Genomic DNA, 14,811 nt, shown 5'->3' with positions numbered 1-14,811 from the left:
TTGCAAAGCCCTTAATTGTTTGATAGAATCTAATGCCACCTTATCAAATGGTAACCATATACATAATATGATCATCTGTACAAAAACTCTCATACGGGAAACATGGTGGCATATTTGCGATAGGTTAAAGGCTTGCTCGAAATAGAAGTCATTCTTAAACGCACAAACAAAAAAGCCAGGAAAAAGCCTGTATCAAACCGTAGGATATCTTGCATGCAGTTATATTTTTTTGTACTTTTGCGTGACATGGAAAAAGTTGACTTGAAAAGATTCTAAATAAAAAAGCAACACAATCATGCAAGAAAATGTTCAGGATGTTCACGCTTTAAAATCAGGTTCAGTTCTGTTCATACACCACTCCCACACCAGATTTGTAAGGCATGCCTTGGGTGCTCTGTTTATTCCAGTCTTCCGTTAAGCTTTTTCACGTTGAACCGACCATGAATAACGTTCATATGGTCATGATATGAATGCTTTTATCTGTGAACAAACAGAATCGACAAAAAAGGGTTAACATTGTGGCTTGTATCCTGCTTAAAATATCAATATAAAACATCAATATCTGTAAACAAAATCCACATTTTACTGCTCCTCCAAAAGTGTCCAAATACTTGGATCAGTGAATAAGCATTTTTAAAAATTACTTTATTTTACAGTGTCATCAAATACTCACATTGTGGTGATCAGATCAATTTGTGTTTCTCTGGCGTACATTTTTATCTTTGTGGTTGTTGGTGGAGTTGGTTTTCCTTGAAAAATGAGAACAGGGCGAGAGTTAGCACAAACGTAAAGATGTCAAATCGACATTTTTTTCATTCTATCCAATTACTTATTATTCATTATATACATTCACAGCCTGCTGAGCTTCTGTATAAACTCATTCTGCTGGCATCACTTATCTGGCACATAACACTAACTCTTATTAAAATGTGAATCTGATACTTACATTGGTCCAGCTGGTTCGTCATCTTTGGCACAATGGAAAGCAAAACAAAGGCAAATTTAGTTTCGAGTTGTAACAATTCCAACTAGCATAATATTCCATTTAAATCCCTAAAGTGGCTGTATCAAGTAGACCATAAACAACTCAGAGCCGTATTTTCTTTAATACTGAATTACTGTTGCACTGTAATACACTTTAAGAAGCTATTGCCTATAGAATAAAACTGTAAACTAAAACTTTCTTCCATTAAAATGAAAGACTTTTGTGTGAGTCATTAGATGGCTTTCACTATACAGCAGTACAAGCGGAAAAAAATAAACCATGCAACCTGTCTAAATCAAATCCACCCTTCATTTAAACACCCTACATGCATATGTGTATATATACAATGTGTATATATACACATGCATCACATTTTAAACCTAATGTATAGCATGTATAGATTGTCTGACAATTTGCTATAAGCAGTATCATTCGTCTTTAAATTTGTACCCAAAAAAATGAAAAATGGTCAAATTTCACGCTCATGCCAACATTAACAAACATCTGAACAGACTTTAGTGAAGACAATGTATTAAAATACAAAGGTCGTTTGAAGGTTAAAACAGCAACAGATGACATTCCAAAAATGAAGACAAAATAAAAAGCCATTGTATCTTTCATAAAAAAGATGAGAGTAAACAGTGTAAGTGTAGACATGTAGGAGAATAATCTATACGGGCGATGTCTGTATAACAAATCAAGCAGCATGCAAATCTTTCACTTACCACAGTGATACAGGTTGTGCCATACAGAAAGAAAGAAATGTGTTACGTTCTTAAATATTAAATTATATCATGTATTTTCTAACGTAAGTTTTAAATGTGTGATTTAACCGGAAAAAGAAACGGTGCAGTGATTTTTGGAAAAACAATCGCAAGGTCACAGTGGAGCACAGAATATACAATAAACAAATGTTAGAACGGTAGCTGAATTTATACATGTTACAGCTGCATTTGTACAAATACATATTTGCATGCACACAAAAGATATACTATTGTACAGAATATTATTTTATATAACAAAAAACAGAGTTTTTGCAGATTTATGCTGGTGAAACGATTGCCGTGCAAAACCGCTAGGTGGCGATGTTAGACAACGTCCCACACAACGTTCAAACGTATGAAAGATCAAAGGCATAGTGAAATGTGCACAGTCGAAAATTTAGCCTACTAAATAAATATCATGGGAATCATATATGTGGTATTCTTTAAAATCTGGAAATGTCTTCAGTGCTGTAACAAGGTTTTAATCCTTAAAAGAGATCAGTAATACAGGCCGATGGACCGATAGTTTTCCACTTCCAATATATTGTTGGTGAGTGGGTGAGTTTTAAGTGGCGTGGGACTACACCTCCACACACATCAATAATTCACTGCCCACTACACATACACTACAGAGTCATATTTCCCCTTGAATATCAGGTTAGTGTCCAGATGACCTGACACAGGTGCCCAACAGAAGAAGAATTGGTGTGTGTGTTTGGGCTGGATGTGCTCTGAGTGAGTTATTGAGTATTGAGACCAGGGCCGCGTTTCCCGAAACCTTCATAAAGCTACGTCGTTCTTAAGTTATACCTTAAGATGTACCTTATCGTTAATATGTGTTTCCCGGAACGCTCTTAGTTAAGTATACCTTCTGTAAGTCATACACTGTAAAACATGACACAGCTATTTACTTAAAAAAATGAAGGTAACAATATTACACAAAATATTTTTAAGTACTTTAAAGCATATTTTTAACGCCATATTCCACGAATAAATCAAGTAAAATTACCTAAAATATTTAAGCATGTCACATGATAAACTTTAAAAAATCAAGAAGAAATACTAATTTGAGCATTGGAGATAACTTCTTGATCTTTCTTAACTTCAGTTTAACATTTATTATTGTTTATAACATATATGATGTACAAGTAAGCTGAGAGTTGACTCAGTACTGACATTAGCAGCATTACTGTTCACTGTGTGAAAAAACAAACAGCTTGAGCTCTCCCACAACCTAAGCACAAGCACCACTCTTCTGAAAGATGGTAACCACGAAACTCAGAAATACAAACAGAATATCTTCTAAATCTTAAAGACAACTGAACAATAAACACTATCAAGTCTTTCATTTATTCTAAAGCACATAAAATAGCACTTTTTCACAAAAATGACTCTCCTAATGCTGGGAACTCTAAATTCACTGCTCAGTTAGGGAAATTAACTTAAATAATTCATGTAGTTCCACCACAAAATAATTAAATAAAGATCCTTTATCCAATTTTAAGTGGGTTGAACATGATAAAATTAAGTTGAATTCACTCAATTATTTGTGCATTTAGAATTCCAAGATATTTCTATAATTTTAACTTAAATTTTGGTTAAAAAACAAGAACACAATTGTATTAAGTCAAGTTTACTCAATTAATTTCATGAAATCTACTATGACACAGAATCATTTTTTACAGTGTACGTTTGGAAGGTTGGCCTGGAGCGCTCTTAGCTCTACCTTTTCACTGTTAAGAGTTCACCCGCTAGTGGCCACTGTGAAAAAAAAGCTTTTTTACATCGCAGTCTATACCAATAAAATTCTAAAGTTAAAAATACCAGTAGGCTATATTGACGTGTTTTCATGCAAGGAATATAATTGTCTTTACATGTGTTAGCTTTTTAATTATTTAATCTGTGCATCAGCTGGCAACCCAAAAAATTTGGAGAGCCTATATTGAAAGAGAAAGATTGTGGTATAAAGTTTAGTCAAACTGCGATACAGCAAATGTTTTGGCTAAATCAAAGACGGCGCCATCCGCGGAGCATTTTAGTGCATTTAATCCGTGAAAACCTGGCTACAATTTATGCTGCAATTATAGTTATTATAGTTACAGAAAGCTGTTGATTATATGTTCCGCGTTCTGCTCTTTTATTGAGTAAATAATGACAATTTAGCAACATATATTATGATAATATAAATAAGGGGTTCCCAAACACAGGTATAATCAAAGGTAGGCTACCTCATGGAACACATTTTAAATAGAAAATAGGGAAACAACACACATTCACTCCCTTTACTTTTTAATTTACTTGTCATGAATGAATAAGTTTAATTTTAATATCAAAATACCTTATTGTATGGCATACTTGTTTATATTATTCCCCTTAATATTGTAAGTGTGATTAATAATGTTGATTATATTTTAATGTTTTAATAAATCGCGCTGTAAATGCGCCGCTTGCGCATCCAGTGTCCAAGCATAATAAACGTGTGAACTATACAAGTAATTGTTAGTTGCTGGAATAAACTTTTTAATGCACCGCAACAGCAAGTGGCTTTGCGTGACCCCCGACCCAAAGTTTGAGGACCTTTGATATAAATGACCATACTGCCAGTTAGTGTTGCGGGTTGATATTTGGGCATGAGATTGCGGGTTCGCAGACTCATTTCACAATTAAACAATATCCATGTTTGGATTTAATTTGGAATTTGGTTTATTTTTTATCCTATGAGTCCTAATAGATGCAACTTCAACTAGCCTATTTCTAGAGTGATTATTTTGAAAAGAACGCCTCTACCTCACATAACGCAGTGAAGTAGTCCCTGTATAGAGTGAATAATTGATTGTCGAACTATCGATATCCATTAATTCAGCACCACCGCCATGGACAGCACCTGGTAACGTGGGACGCAGGAAAGTAACCATATAAGGTAGTTCGGGAAACACGCCTATAAAAGGTATAACTGTAGTTAAGGTGTACCTTAAGAGTCTTCGTAGCGCGCTAAGAGACAACGTTATCGGGAAACGCAGCCCAGTTCAGGATCACATTACACAGTACTGTATAGGGTTCCAATTAACTTTGAGTTGAAGGTCTTGAGACATCTGGAAAAAAACGGTTTTGTGGGAGTGTCGCTGATTCATCAGCCTTTTCAAACCAGGTGATTGGTACATGGAAGGTTATAACACGGATAGTAATGATCTTGCTTTAAATAAATACAGTGTTCAGTGTTGAACTTTTTGAGGCTAATGGGAGTCTTTTCAAATATATTTAAAAAAATTATATTTTGTAAAATAAGCGTTTATTTCTTTTCAACACTGTAAAGAAAATCCAGTAAAAAAACAGAAAATTTCTGGCAGCTGGGGGCGCAGAAAAATATCATAAAATAAATAAATAAAAATGTTCGTTTTTTCTTGTAAAATGTTTTATGTGTTTGCCAAATTACTGAAAAAAATACAAAAACAGTTTTTTACCGTATTTCAAAACTATGTGAAAAAGCTGTAAAAAACAGTTAATTCTATAAAATCACATTTTTTTACAGTGAACAATTTCTTGTTTTACGACAACATATTTTATATGTAAACATTAAATTGTATTGTATATATATATATATATATATATATATATTCAGTGGCCTCAAAAAGTCACTAAGTTACAGTAGTTTCAAGCCCTTGTTTGTACACTCATCCAATAGTACAATTCAGTAGAGACTACCGTAACACCCTTTAACACTCACCGTCAGGTACCTCATCTGGCTTCTTGCGCTTCTCGTAGATGACGATGATGAGCACTAGGATGATGATCTCGGCAAGGACGCCCAGGAGAGGCCACAGGGGGGCCAGGTGACTCCTGACTCGCAGCACAGATGTCATAGAGGAGGAGCCGAAGATATTGGTGGCGTTGCACTCATACTCTCCAGGGTCAGATGTAATGTCCAGATTGATGATGGAGAGCTCGGTGTAGCTGTCCTTGCTGTTGACGGAGAAGCGGCCGGAGGAGTTGTCAATATCCTGGAGATTGATGAGGTGGGGGAAAAAATGGTGACATATAAGATGAGGTGAAAGAAGGTGAGGGTAAAACAGATGTACAGTATTTACTAACAGCAACAGCACGTTACTGTTTATTAAAGAAAACTACATTTAAAGGAACAGCACATAAAAAAATATTAAAGGGATAGTTCGCCCCAAAAAATAAAAAATTCTGTCATCTTTTATTCACCCTCATGTTGTTCAAAATCTGTATGACTCTTTCTTCAGTGGAACACAAAAGAAGATATTTTGAGAAATGTCTCCATACAATGGGGGCCAATGTTGTTTGGTTACCAACATTCTTCAAAATATCTTCTTTTGTGTTCTGCAGAAGAAAAAAAGTCATACAGCTTTGGAATGACATGAAAACAATCATTTTCATTTTTGAGTGAACTCCCTCCCATGTTGTGTCAAAATGCAGTCTTAATATGACTAAGAACCATAAAGATACCATGTTGACGCCATTATCAACTTTACGCCAGGTCCACAGTGGATAAGGATATCCAACAGATTTGCAGTAGAGGACGGCTTTCTCCCCCTCATTCTTATTCTCGCTGCGCTTGTGCCCCGTGATGTCTAGCGTGGCTGAGGAAGGACAGAGAAAGGACAGTGACTTTCAATATCACAACAGATTTCATTGCCGAAACCTTATTAGGCACCTTGATCTGACTTCCGCTGTTTTTTCTTATGGTACCTGCAATGTCATTTTGTGGTAAAAGATATATTAAGGAAATATTCAACAGTTGGATGAACATAAGCATTCCAGTCCATAGATATGCTGTCATACAAGCTGGTTTGGTTTAAAATGTTTTATGTAAAAAAGCTTTATGTAATAATTCATATCTCAGAGGGCACACTTATATTCCATGTAAAAACCACATACGCTGAATATATGAGGACATAATGAGATGATTCACAGTCTCAGCGGTTTGAAACCAGCAGGACTATTACATTTGAAGTGTTTTAATCAAAAGAAGGCTAATAATTTATCACACAGCCAATATGCACACAAATAGGCTATGTGTCAAGCAGAATCTTCATGTTCTGTGAATCATCACTCATGATTTTTGAAGGTTAATTTGTTCTGAATCAAGAGAAAGACGGATAGAAACAGCGAGCGAGATAGAGAGAGAGATTTACACCCCACCCCCTCAGACAGGCAGGCCACCATCTGGTGCCTATGAGCTGACCGCAGGATAACTAGAAAGAGTTGACCAGGATAGGCACTTCATCAGCCCGTGATCTCCTAAACACAGACCCAACAGCCTGTTAGCTTTAAAATGAAAATAAGATGCCAATGTAATTGACCTAAGAGCTAATATTGTAAAGCATTTCCAAAAATCTAGGACCAGATTAAAAATCAGGGTTTCAAATTTAAAAATTGTATAAAAAAATCTGACATTAAATGTAATATATAAAATCACTTCATAAATAAGTGTGTAATTGTTAATTATTTTCTTTAAAACAATTTCATGTTTTTCCAGGCACAAGATGTACTTTGGAACATTCTCAAATCATGCTGGGATAACATGTATCATCAGGTTTTGAACAAGCTTGCGCAGTCCATGCCAGCTTATTAAAGCAAATGACATAGCAAATCTTCATCCCTAAAACAATTCATGGAGATTTTTCAATGCAATGGCTGACTCAAATACTAAAAAAAAGATAAAAAAAAAACGTTCAATGGCACCACAAGAGGTTTATTTAGAAAAACTAAAAGCATTTTTTCTACTATTTTAACATTTTTAATGTTTATAACAAAACTGTGAATTTACCTAAACATGAATTTATTTTAAATTCATTCAGCCTGTTCTGCCTAGTGAACAAAATCTAAATGCCTTTCCCACTCAACAAGCCAAGTTAATGCTGAAAGTCATGCTGTTGTGGCCTAACTGAGCGTCCAAGCTCAGCTCTGACCCAGCATGAGCTGTTTGGATGAGACAGAAAGACAGATTGACCCCATAGACAGGTTTAAGATTAGACATATCCTAAAACTTCTAAAAATCCTCGATTTGACACTAAGAAACTACTAACCAATGACATTGGTCATTTTAAAGGTGAAGTGTGTCATTTTGGAGCAACAAAAATGACAAAAAACAAAAAAAACTTATAATAATTTTCTGAAAACTCCCCCATCTGCACTGGTCAAACAAAGATGTCACCCTGAAACCTATTCCATGGTTTGAGTTAATGTTGAAATGTTAGAGTGGTCATTATTTGATGCTCAAAAACCAAAGTGATGTTTTGAAGAGCCAAAGTGTTTACACTTTTTGGGAAAATCAACCTACAAATGACTTAAAAACACTGTAAAAATAACAAATAACAGAAAATATACTGGTAATTTTCCAGTACATTATCTGTAAGTTTTTGGATATTTCGTTGACGCTAAAACTGTCATGGTTCTGTCCCACCTTGTCTTGCTTTTCTTGACCTAGTGGCAGAACCATGATAGAACCTCTTGTTTTATGTAGAGAGAGTCAGTTTTGGCATTCCATATACTCCCTCTCTCCGGTGTGGCGTCTCTGTTCCAGCCCTTTCGTCTCCTCGTTATTGTTTGTTAATTAGTTCATGTCCTGCACCTGTCCCCTCTTGATTTATCCCCTTTATAATGCCCTTGTGTCTTCTGTCTCGTGCTGGTTCATTGTTCTGTTGCGTTGTGTTTGTGTCATGTGGGTGAGTTACTGTTCTGTAGTTAGTTTAGTTTATTGTGGTTATGTCAAGTGTTGTTATTATTTCTAGTCTAGTTAGTCCCTGTCCTTGTTGCTATGTTCCCCCACGTGGGTCTTTGTTTTGTTGCTTTTTATTTATTACAGTTTGTGTTAACCCCTTACCCGCTGTCTGCACCTGGGTCCTCGGTCTCTGTGTCTCTCACCACCCACCATTCGTGACAAAAACACAACGCAATGCAGTGCAAAATTTAAAATAAATTCATAAGGTAAATTCCTTCATATTTATCCAGTATATTGTGTCCTATTTTATTACATTTTTCACACATACATTGCAGTTTGCATATTAGGATCGAATAGAAAAAAGTGTTGAGGTATAGCCTTACCTTTTACTTCAATGGTGGCGTTTGCTGGGGGGGCCATGTCAAATATGAACACACACATATACTCGCCTGCATCATCTGCCCTTGGTTTAGGGAGTCTGTGTGAACGATAACATCCTTTACTTAAAAAAGCACACTGTATTATCATGTTTTTTTGCATCAAGGCAATACTGTTGTTTTTAGGATGCAATATGGTCAAAGCTTGTTGACAAAGTAACAGATTAAAATGTGGATTTTACAACAAATCCTGAACAAATAACACACCTTCATGTATGGTAAACATAACAGCAGTTCAGATGTTTGCAGTGTACTAACTAGTGAGTATACAGTATCTAAACTGATTAAATCAGGAGTCAGGCAGAGAGATTAGTAACACGTGCCAGTAAAGAGCGTGAGAGAGACAGAGAGAGAGAGAGAGAGAGAGATGCACAGGATTTAGTCAGAACAGCATCAACACAGTCAGCAAGTGCTTGAGAGTCATTGAAACTAAAAGCTTATCTTGTGTACTGTAATACATCCGTGTATAGTGGCACAGAATTTTGCATTGTATTTTGTCTCACTTTTTTATGCTAGAATAATGATATGATGCAAGCAAATACAGTATCATTTAATGTAACTCAAGTCTTGGCAGATGTTGTCTCAGCTGGTTAAATTATGCAGCTCTACACAGAATGTTGAAAAACACAGCAGTGCATACTTGTACTCAATGTTCTTGCCAGTGTCTCTTGTGTCAGAGATCTCCTCCCCGTTCTTCATCCAGAAACTCTCACTGTGGGCGTTTTGAGAAGATGTGAGGTTGCACTGGAGCGTGATTGGTGGGGTGTGATAACCCATCACATGCTGTGGTATGATCACGTGATCTGACGAATCGATGGATGGTTCTGTAAACACAGATGCTTTAGTCAAGGCCAGAGAAATACTACATCACGTTGATTAATGAGGATTTGGAATATACCTTTATATATGAGTGTGACAGGTTACATTTTGTAAATCAACAAAAAAAATGTGTAAATAGAGTTATGGTAACAGCCTATATGAAACTGTTTATTAACAATGAAACACACAGAATTGTCTGGTACATGGCTCTCTGGAATACTTAATTCTTTCGATCAATCTGTGTGCTTTATGATTATATATTTGGGTAAAATGGCCACAAAACCTCTGGTTTAACAGCAAACCTATAATGTAAAAAATGAAGCGCTTAAATATTTTCCATTGCTGTAACTCATCAAAATAATTACCAATTTCAACTTCATTTTATAAGTGATTTGAAATGCAACTAGATTTTTAATGTCAGTTTACTGAAATATAACACAAATTCAAGTTTGATTACATTTAAATACTTAAATATTTTTGTACAGATAATTCTGCCAATATTTAGTCATTTTAAGATGGGAATATGATTGCTTGGCCTCAGTGCCTAAATTTTGTGTACAAATTTTTAGTAAATTTCTTAATAAAAATCAAGTGGTTTCTGTGTATGGTTTCATCGAACGCATGCGTGGGCCTGGCCTGAAGTTAACGTCCGGTCTCTGGTTTTAATATAACTATTTGTTTTATATTTAATTTATATTAATTCATATTAATATTTTATTGTATATTAATTGTATTAAATTACATTAAAACTACTCAACAATTGATTCTTTGAGGAGGTCTACCGGAAGTTACGTTTGGGCCACATAACATTTGTTTATGTTGTTGCCATTGAAACTGTCTATATCTCATACATACTATTATTATATACTGTTTGATGTATCTCTATATTAGACTGGACTGTACATCATATAGGCTTTAAGCCTATGTGATATGCATGAATCAAATAAAAACAGCCATCTCTGCTCTCTAAAAATCAGTACTAACTATTAAAAAACAGGACAAACGGATTCCAAGAATTCCTTGAAACAGAAACTGTAACATTGTTATGGTCAACTACACAAAACAAGAAACAATGTGATTTATCACAAAGGGCAAGAACATATTACATTCAATAAGGATACGTAATTTCTTGCATCTAGAGGCTACAAGGGCAGGATCGATCTAACTTTGTTTACTTGTCCAGGCGGCTGGAAAGAGAGAGACAATCCACTAAAGCAAACACTAGCTTACTATTTACTAAATGGGGGAGATAAAGGGGGCATGTTGTTTTGCCTCAGTTAACTCACTCTGCAACACGGTAACTGTTGCCTGGGCTCTTATCCAGGTGGTGGATGGATTCTGGCGTAAATCGTTACGCCGCGGGTCGTTACTGGCTCTGCACTCATAAATCCCAGAATCCTCGATGATGACACGCGTGATTGCTAAAATGCTAACCCCGTTGATGCCGTACGCCATGTTGATGGACACGCGTTGCTTGCGCGCGCCATCCCACAGCTGAAAGAAGCTGTCGACCCGGTTCACCTCTGCATACCACCACTGGATCTCGGGCGTGGGCTTCCCCACGACATCGCAGTACAGTTCAAAGGTGTCGCCCGTCAACTTAGTCTCAGAGAGGGGAGACTTTATAAACCCGGCTGAGGGGCGGCACAGATAAAGGATAACAGAGAAAATGAAAAAAAATTAAGAGATGAGGGAAAACAAAGGAAAGAAGGAGAGGGCAGTGGGTGGAAAACAGAAAACAAAGATTAAATCATAATGACAAACTAAAAAAAGTATGAGAAATAAATTAACTTAGAAAATAACAGAAATCAGGAAAAGCAGGCTGCGTCCCCAAATAATAAACTAGCTTTCTGCATACCGAATACTTCACAGTATAATGGAATGTGGTGCAATGTATGGGATATCTTACCCAATGTAATGTGCTATATTCTATGCACATTTTAGCAAATTTAGGTCATGCAGATGCATATAGAAAATTCATGTTGTGTGCATTGAATATACTATATAGCTTGTATAAGTAATATGCTGGTATGCTATAAAGAACATAGCCATACAGTTTGTAAATATATCAGAGCTCCTTGGTACAGTTCAGAGAGTAACAGTGTGTATGGCCTTGAACAATGCTGTCATGTCTATCACACTCTGAAATCTGAACACCTCAGTGCAATCTGCTTCATGTGTGGGTGTGCTGATACACAGGCTGTTTCCATAGAAGAATGCTACAGTAGTTGAGCAGGTAGGCCATTTAAAATAGGGGGGGTTGCAACTTCGTATGTCTGTCGCCCCTCATTAACTCTGCAGAGATCGCATTCAGTGTGTGTAAACAATCCATTTAGATCAATGAGCACCTGTTATGTGTATTTCAAGTATTACCGTATAGGACTATTGATAGAACTGACCGAGACAAAGTGGTCAATGAATAGTACTCGTAGGTTTTCAATGTAAATAATGGAATACAAATATATATGTGACCCTGGACAACAAAAGCAGGCTTATGGGTCAATTTTTCGAAATTGAGATTGTTACATAATCTGAAAGCTGAATAAATAAACTTTCTATAGATATATGAGTTGTTAGGATAGGACAATATCTGGCTGAGATACACCCGTTTAAAACTCAAATCAAAAAAATCAAAATATTGAGAAAATTGCCTTTGAAGTTGTTAATCAGGGGCACTGTGGCAGACCATCCACTCCCAAAAATAAAGTTTTTATATATTTAAGGTAGGAAATTTACAAAATATCTTCATGGAACAAGGTCTTTACTTAATATCCTAATGATTTTTGGCATAAAAGAAAAATCGATAATTTTGACCCACACAATGTATTTTTGTCTTTTACTAAAAATGTTCCCGTGCTACTTAAGACTGGTTTTGTGATCCAGGGTCACATATATATATGATATGATATGATATGATATATAAATGTATTGAACAAAAGCGAGTAACTGATATTTTTTAACAAACTATGCAATAGTTACAAAATTCTTATACAAAATTTCCTTTCATGACTTACAAAATATATACAAAAGCATATAAGGTGAACTAAAGTCATTTATAAATTGCAGTTTATAAAAAGCTATTAGGAGAGAGAGAGAGAGAGAGAGAGAGAGAGAGAGGGAGAGACAACGTGTGTGAGTGAGATGAAAGGATAGGTGTCTGTTTGATCTCCATATGAACATTGAGGAACAATTTATTTGCACAAAAACAAGTTCAATCAATAGGTCACCTTGAATAACAGCCCATAGCCCCTTTTGCACGTTAATAAATTGCATTTTCCCTATAACTGATGTGCGTTGGTAATAATTTAAGTCTGATTTATTTATGACGTCATAAATCGTCAAAATAGAGAGCACATCAGTTAAACGACATTAACTCACGATAGTTTATGCACTAATGTCTTCTCCCATATCCATTCCACGCATTCTTAAAAGCCCCTAGACATGTCTCCGTTAAAGTGGGACGGCCTCGCGCGTTTCAGCTCATTAACTAAAAGCGTCCATGACGTCATAATGCACCTGGGCGCTGCTCCGTTAATACTTTAGCAGGTCCGCGCGCACAGGGAGGACATTAACGCCATGGATCCCGCTGCTGCAACGGCTCTATAAATAGAAACATGCAGCAGAATGGACTGGTGCTATTTACGGCGCTGCAGACGACCGCTGCTTACAGCGGGTACCGTTATTCCCTATTTAACGTGTAGGTTAACGAGAATAAAACGTGAAATAGTTTCAAAATCGACGGCGAGGAGAGCATGTTTGAATCAGGACAGCATTGCTGCAGGTGCTCTCGAAACGAATGCTGTTTGTCTGCGGTGCACCGGGAGATTGAATCCCTGAGTCATAAGCTTCGGCATTTGATTGGCATATGCAAATCGAGCACACGTGAGAAAAACAAAAAAGCAGAAAGATTCATCCCCGACACAGTCGGTTCGTGTCGGATCAAGCAGGTTTGGCTTTAATGATCCGTATTCTGCATTGTCCCGTGTGCATGTGAAAACGACTTACTGTAAAATGAATCTTCAATAAATCACCACAAATAAGACACAAAGTCACCAAATATTAAGATGTCATTTGTGAGCTGTAACATTTAAATAGCCGCTTCAGGCTGATATGTTAACGTTCCTTCACCCTTAAGAGTCAATTGCAATGCGCTTTGCCATTTAAACCTACAAGGACACATTTTGTCCTAAATATTTAATATCCACCACTGTCACTTCTTAGGCTACAGTGTCCTGGATATCTCCGAAAACAACGTTAAGGAGAGGCTAGAGGTTATCCTGTCCACTGACCTGCCGCAACCACGAAGACATCCCCTTATCATCAACCATAAGACAATCCGTCAGAAAGCCTTCATAAAATGCGTTAACACCATTCCATCAGCACTTTTTTGCAAAAGCCTTACCGTTCTGAGCAGAGACTGAATGCAGCATCAAGATTCCGAATAATACCATCAGCGGATTCCCCGTGCGAGACATTTTCTAGGACGCCTGGCTACCTGGAATATGCGTGGAGGGATGCGGAGGAAGAGGGAGCAGCGGCCGGCAGGTTATCAAGGAGGATGTGAGTGGAGAGAGAGCTGCTACAATGACGAGGTGACCCTGGATGGAGCTCGAATCGGGTCAGGCGAAAACCCGTCGCCTAGCAATAGCGGTTAAGTAGATGCCGCCGGTACTCTTACATCCGGTTTTAAAGAGGCTAGTCAAGACGATGGCGCTGTCTTAAGTTTCGGCGCATCGTCATTTCTCCATTGTATTTACTTTAATAGCTCAGCATTGTTACACTCAACCGTTTTAATAACACTACTGTTGACACATTACAAATATGTTAACACATGAAATAGCATTCTTAAGGGGTTGTGGGGTTTGCTTTTTTCTTCCCATGACAACTGTCTACTGCCATCTTCTGACCAGTGAACGTATCACATCAGCAGATCTTAAAATGCTGGAGAAATAGATCTTTAAGTATAGGTCTTTCCTGTTTTCACTGTAATTTTATAAATGGGGTGTAATTTCTTACCTATTTTTAAAGAATTCAATGAGCAACGAAAGGACCTTAAAGGGATACTTCGCCCAAAAATGAAAATGCTGTCATCATTTACTCACATTCGAGTTGTTCCAAATG

The 14,811-nt window shown here is 36.8% G+C and overlaps 1 protein-coding gene across 2 annotated transcripts; it reads right to left on the bottom strand.

The window, feature by feature from the left end:
• Positions 1-673: 673 nt before the first annotated feature.
• Positions 674-14,373, bottom strand: nptna (neuroplastin a). Of its 2 annotated transcripts, none has more exons than XM_057329280.1 (7): positions 14,093-14,373; positions 9,512-9,695; positions 8,818-8,912; positions 6,217-6,350; positions 5,474-5,747; positions 947-968; positions 674-749 (listed from the first exon to the last, which is right to left on the bottom strand). In XM_057329280.1, exons 1-7 carry the CDS (start codon positions 14,163-14,165, stop codon positions 689-691), a joined length of 843 nt encoding a protein of 280 aa, XP_057185263.1. In that variant the 5' UTR covers positions 14,166-14,373; the 3' UTR covers positions 674-688. The 2 variants fall into 2 exon arrangements, with proteins under 2 accessions (XP_057185263.1, XP_057185264.1); XM_057329281.1 differs by having other exon boundaries at positions 947-956.
• Between the last annotated feature and the right edge of the window lie 438 nt (positions 14,374-14,811).

The sequence above is a fragment of the Triplophysa rosa genome, linkage group LG3 (assembly GCF_024868665.1).
Source record: "Triplophysa rosa linkage group LG3, Trosa_1v2, whole genome shotgun sequence".
Taxonomy (NCBI): Eukaryota; Metazoa; Chordata; class Actinopteri; order Cypriniformes; family Nemacheilidae; genus Triplophysa; species Triplophysa rosa.
Note: the sequence above shows the minus strand (reverse complement) of the source record. Positions and strands in the feature narration are given on the sequence as shown.

What these genes read in the sequence shown, in the direction of transcription:
- nptna (XM_057329280.1), bottom strand. Translation starts at nt 14,165, where the DNA reads ATGTCTCGCACGGGGAATCCGCTGATGGTATTATTCGGAATCTTGATG. An exon ending in CGCCACCATTGAAGTAAAAG is followed by an intron (nt 6,351 to 8,817) that starts GTAAGGCTATAC and finishes GTCCTTCCTCAG; the next exon opens with CCACGCTAGACATCACGGGG. An exon ending in GCCAGATGAGGTACCTGACG is followed by an intron (nt 969 to 5,473) that starts GTGAGTGTTAAA and finishes ATTGTGCCAAAG; the next exon opens with ATGACGAACCAGCTGGACCA.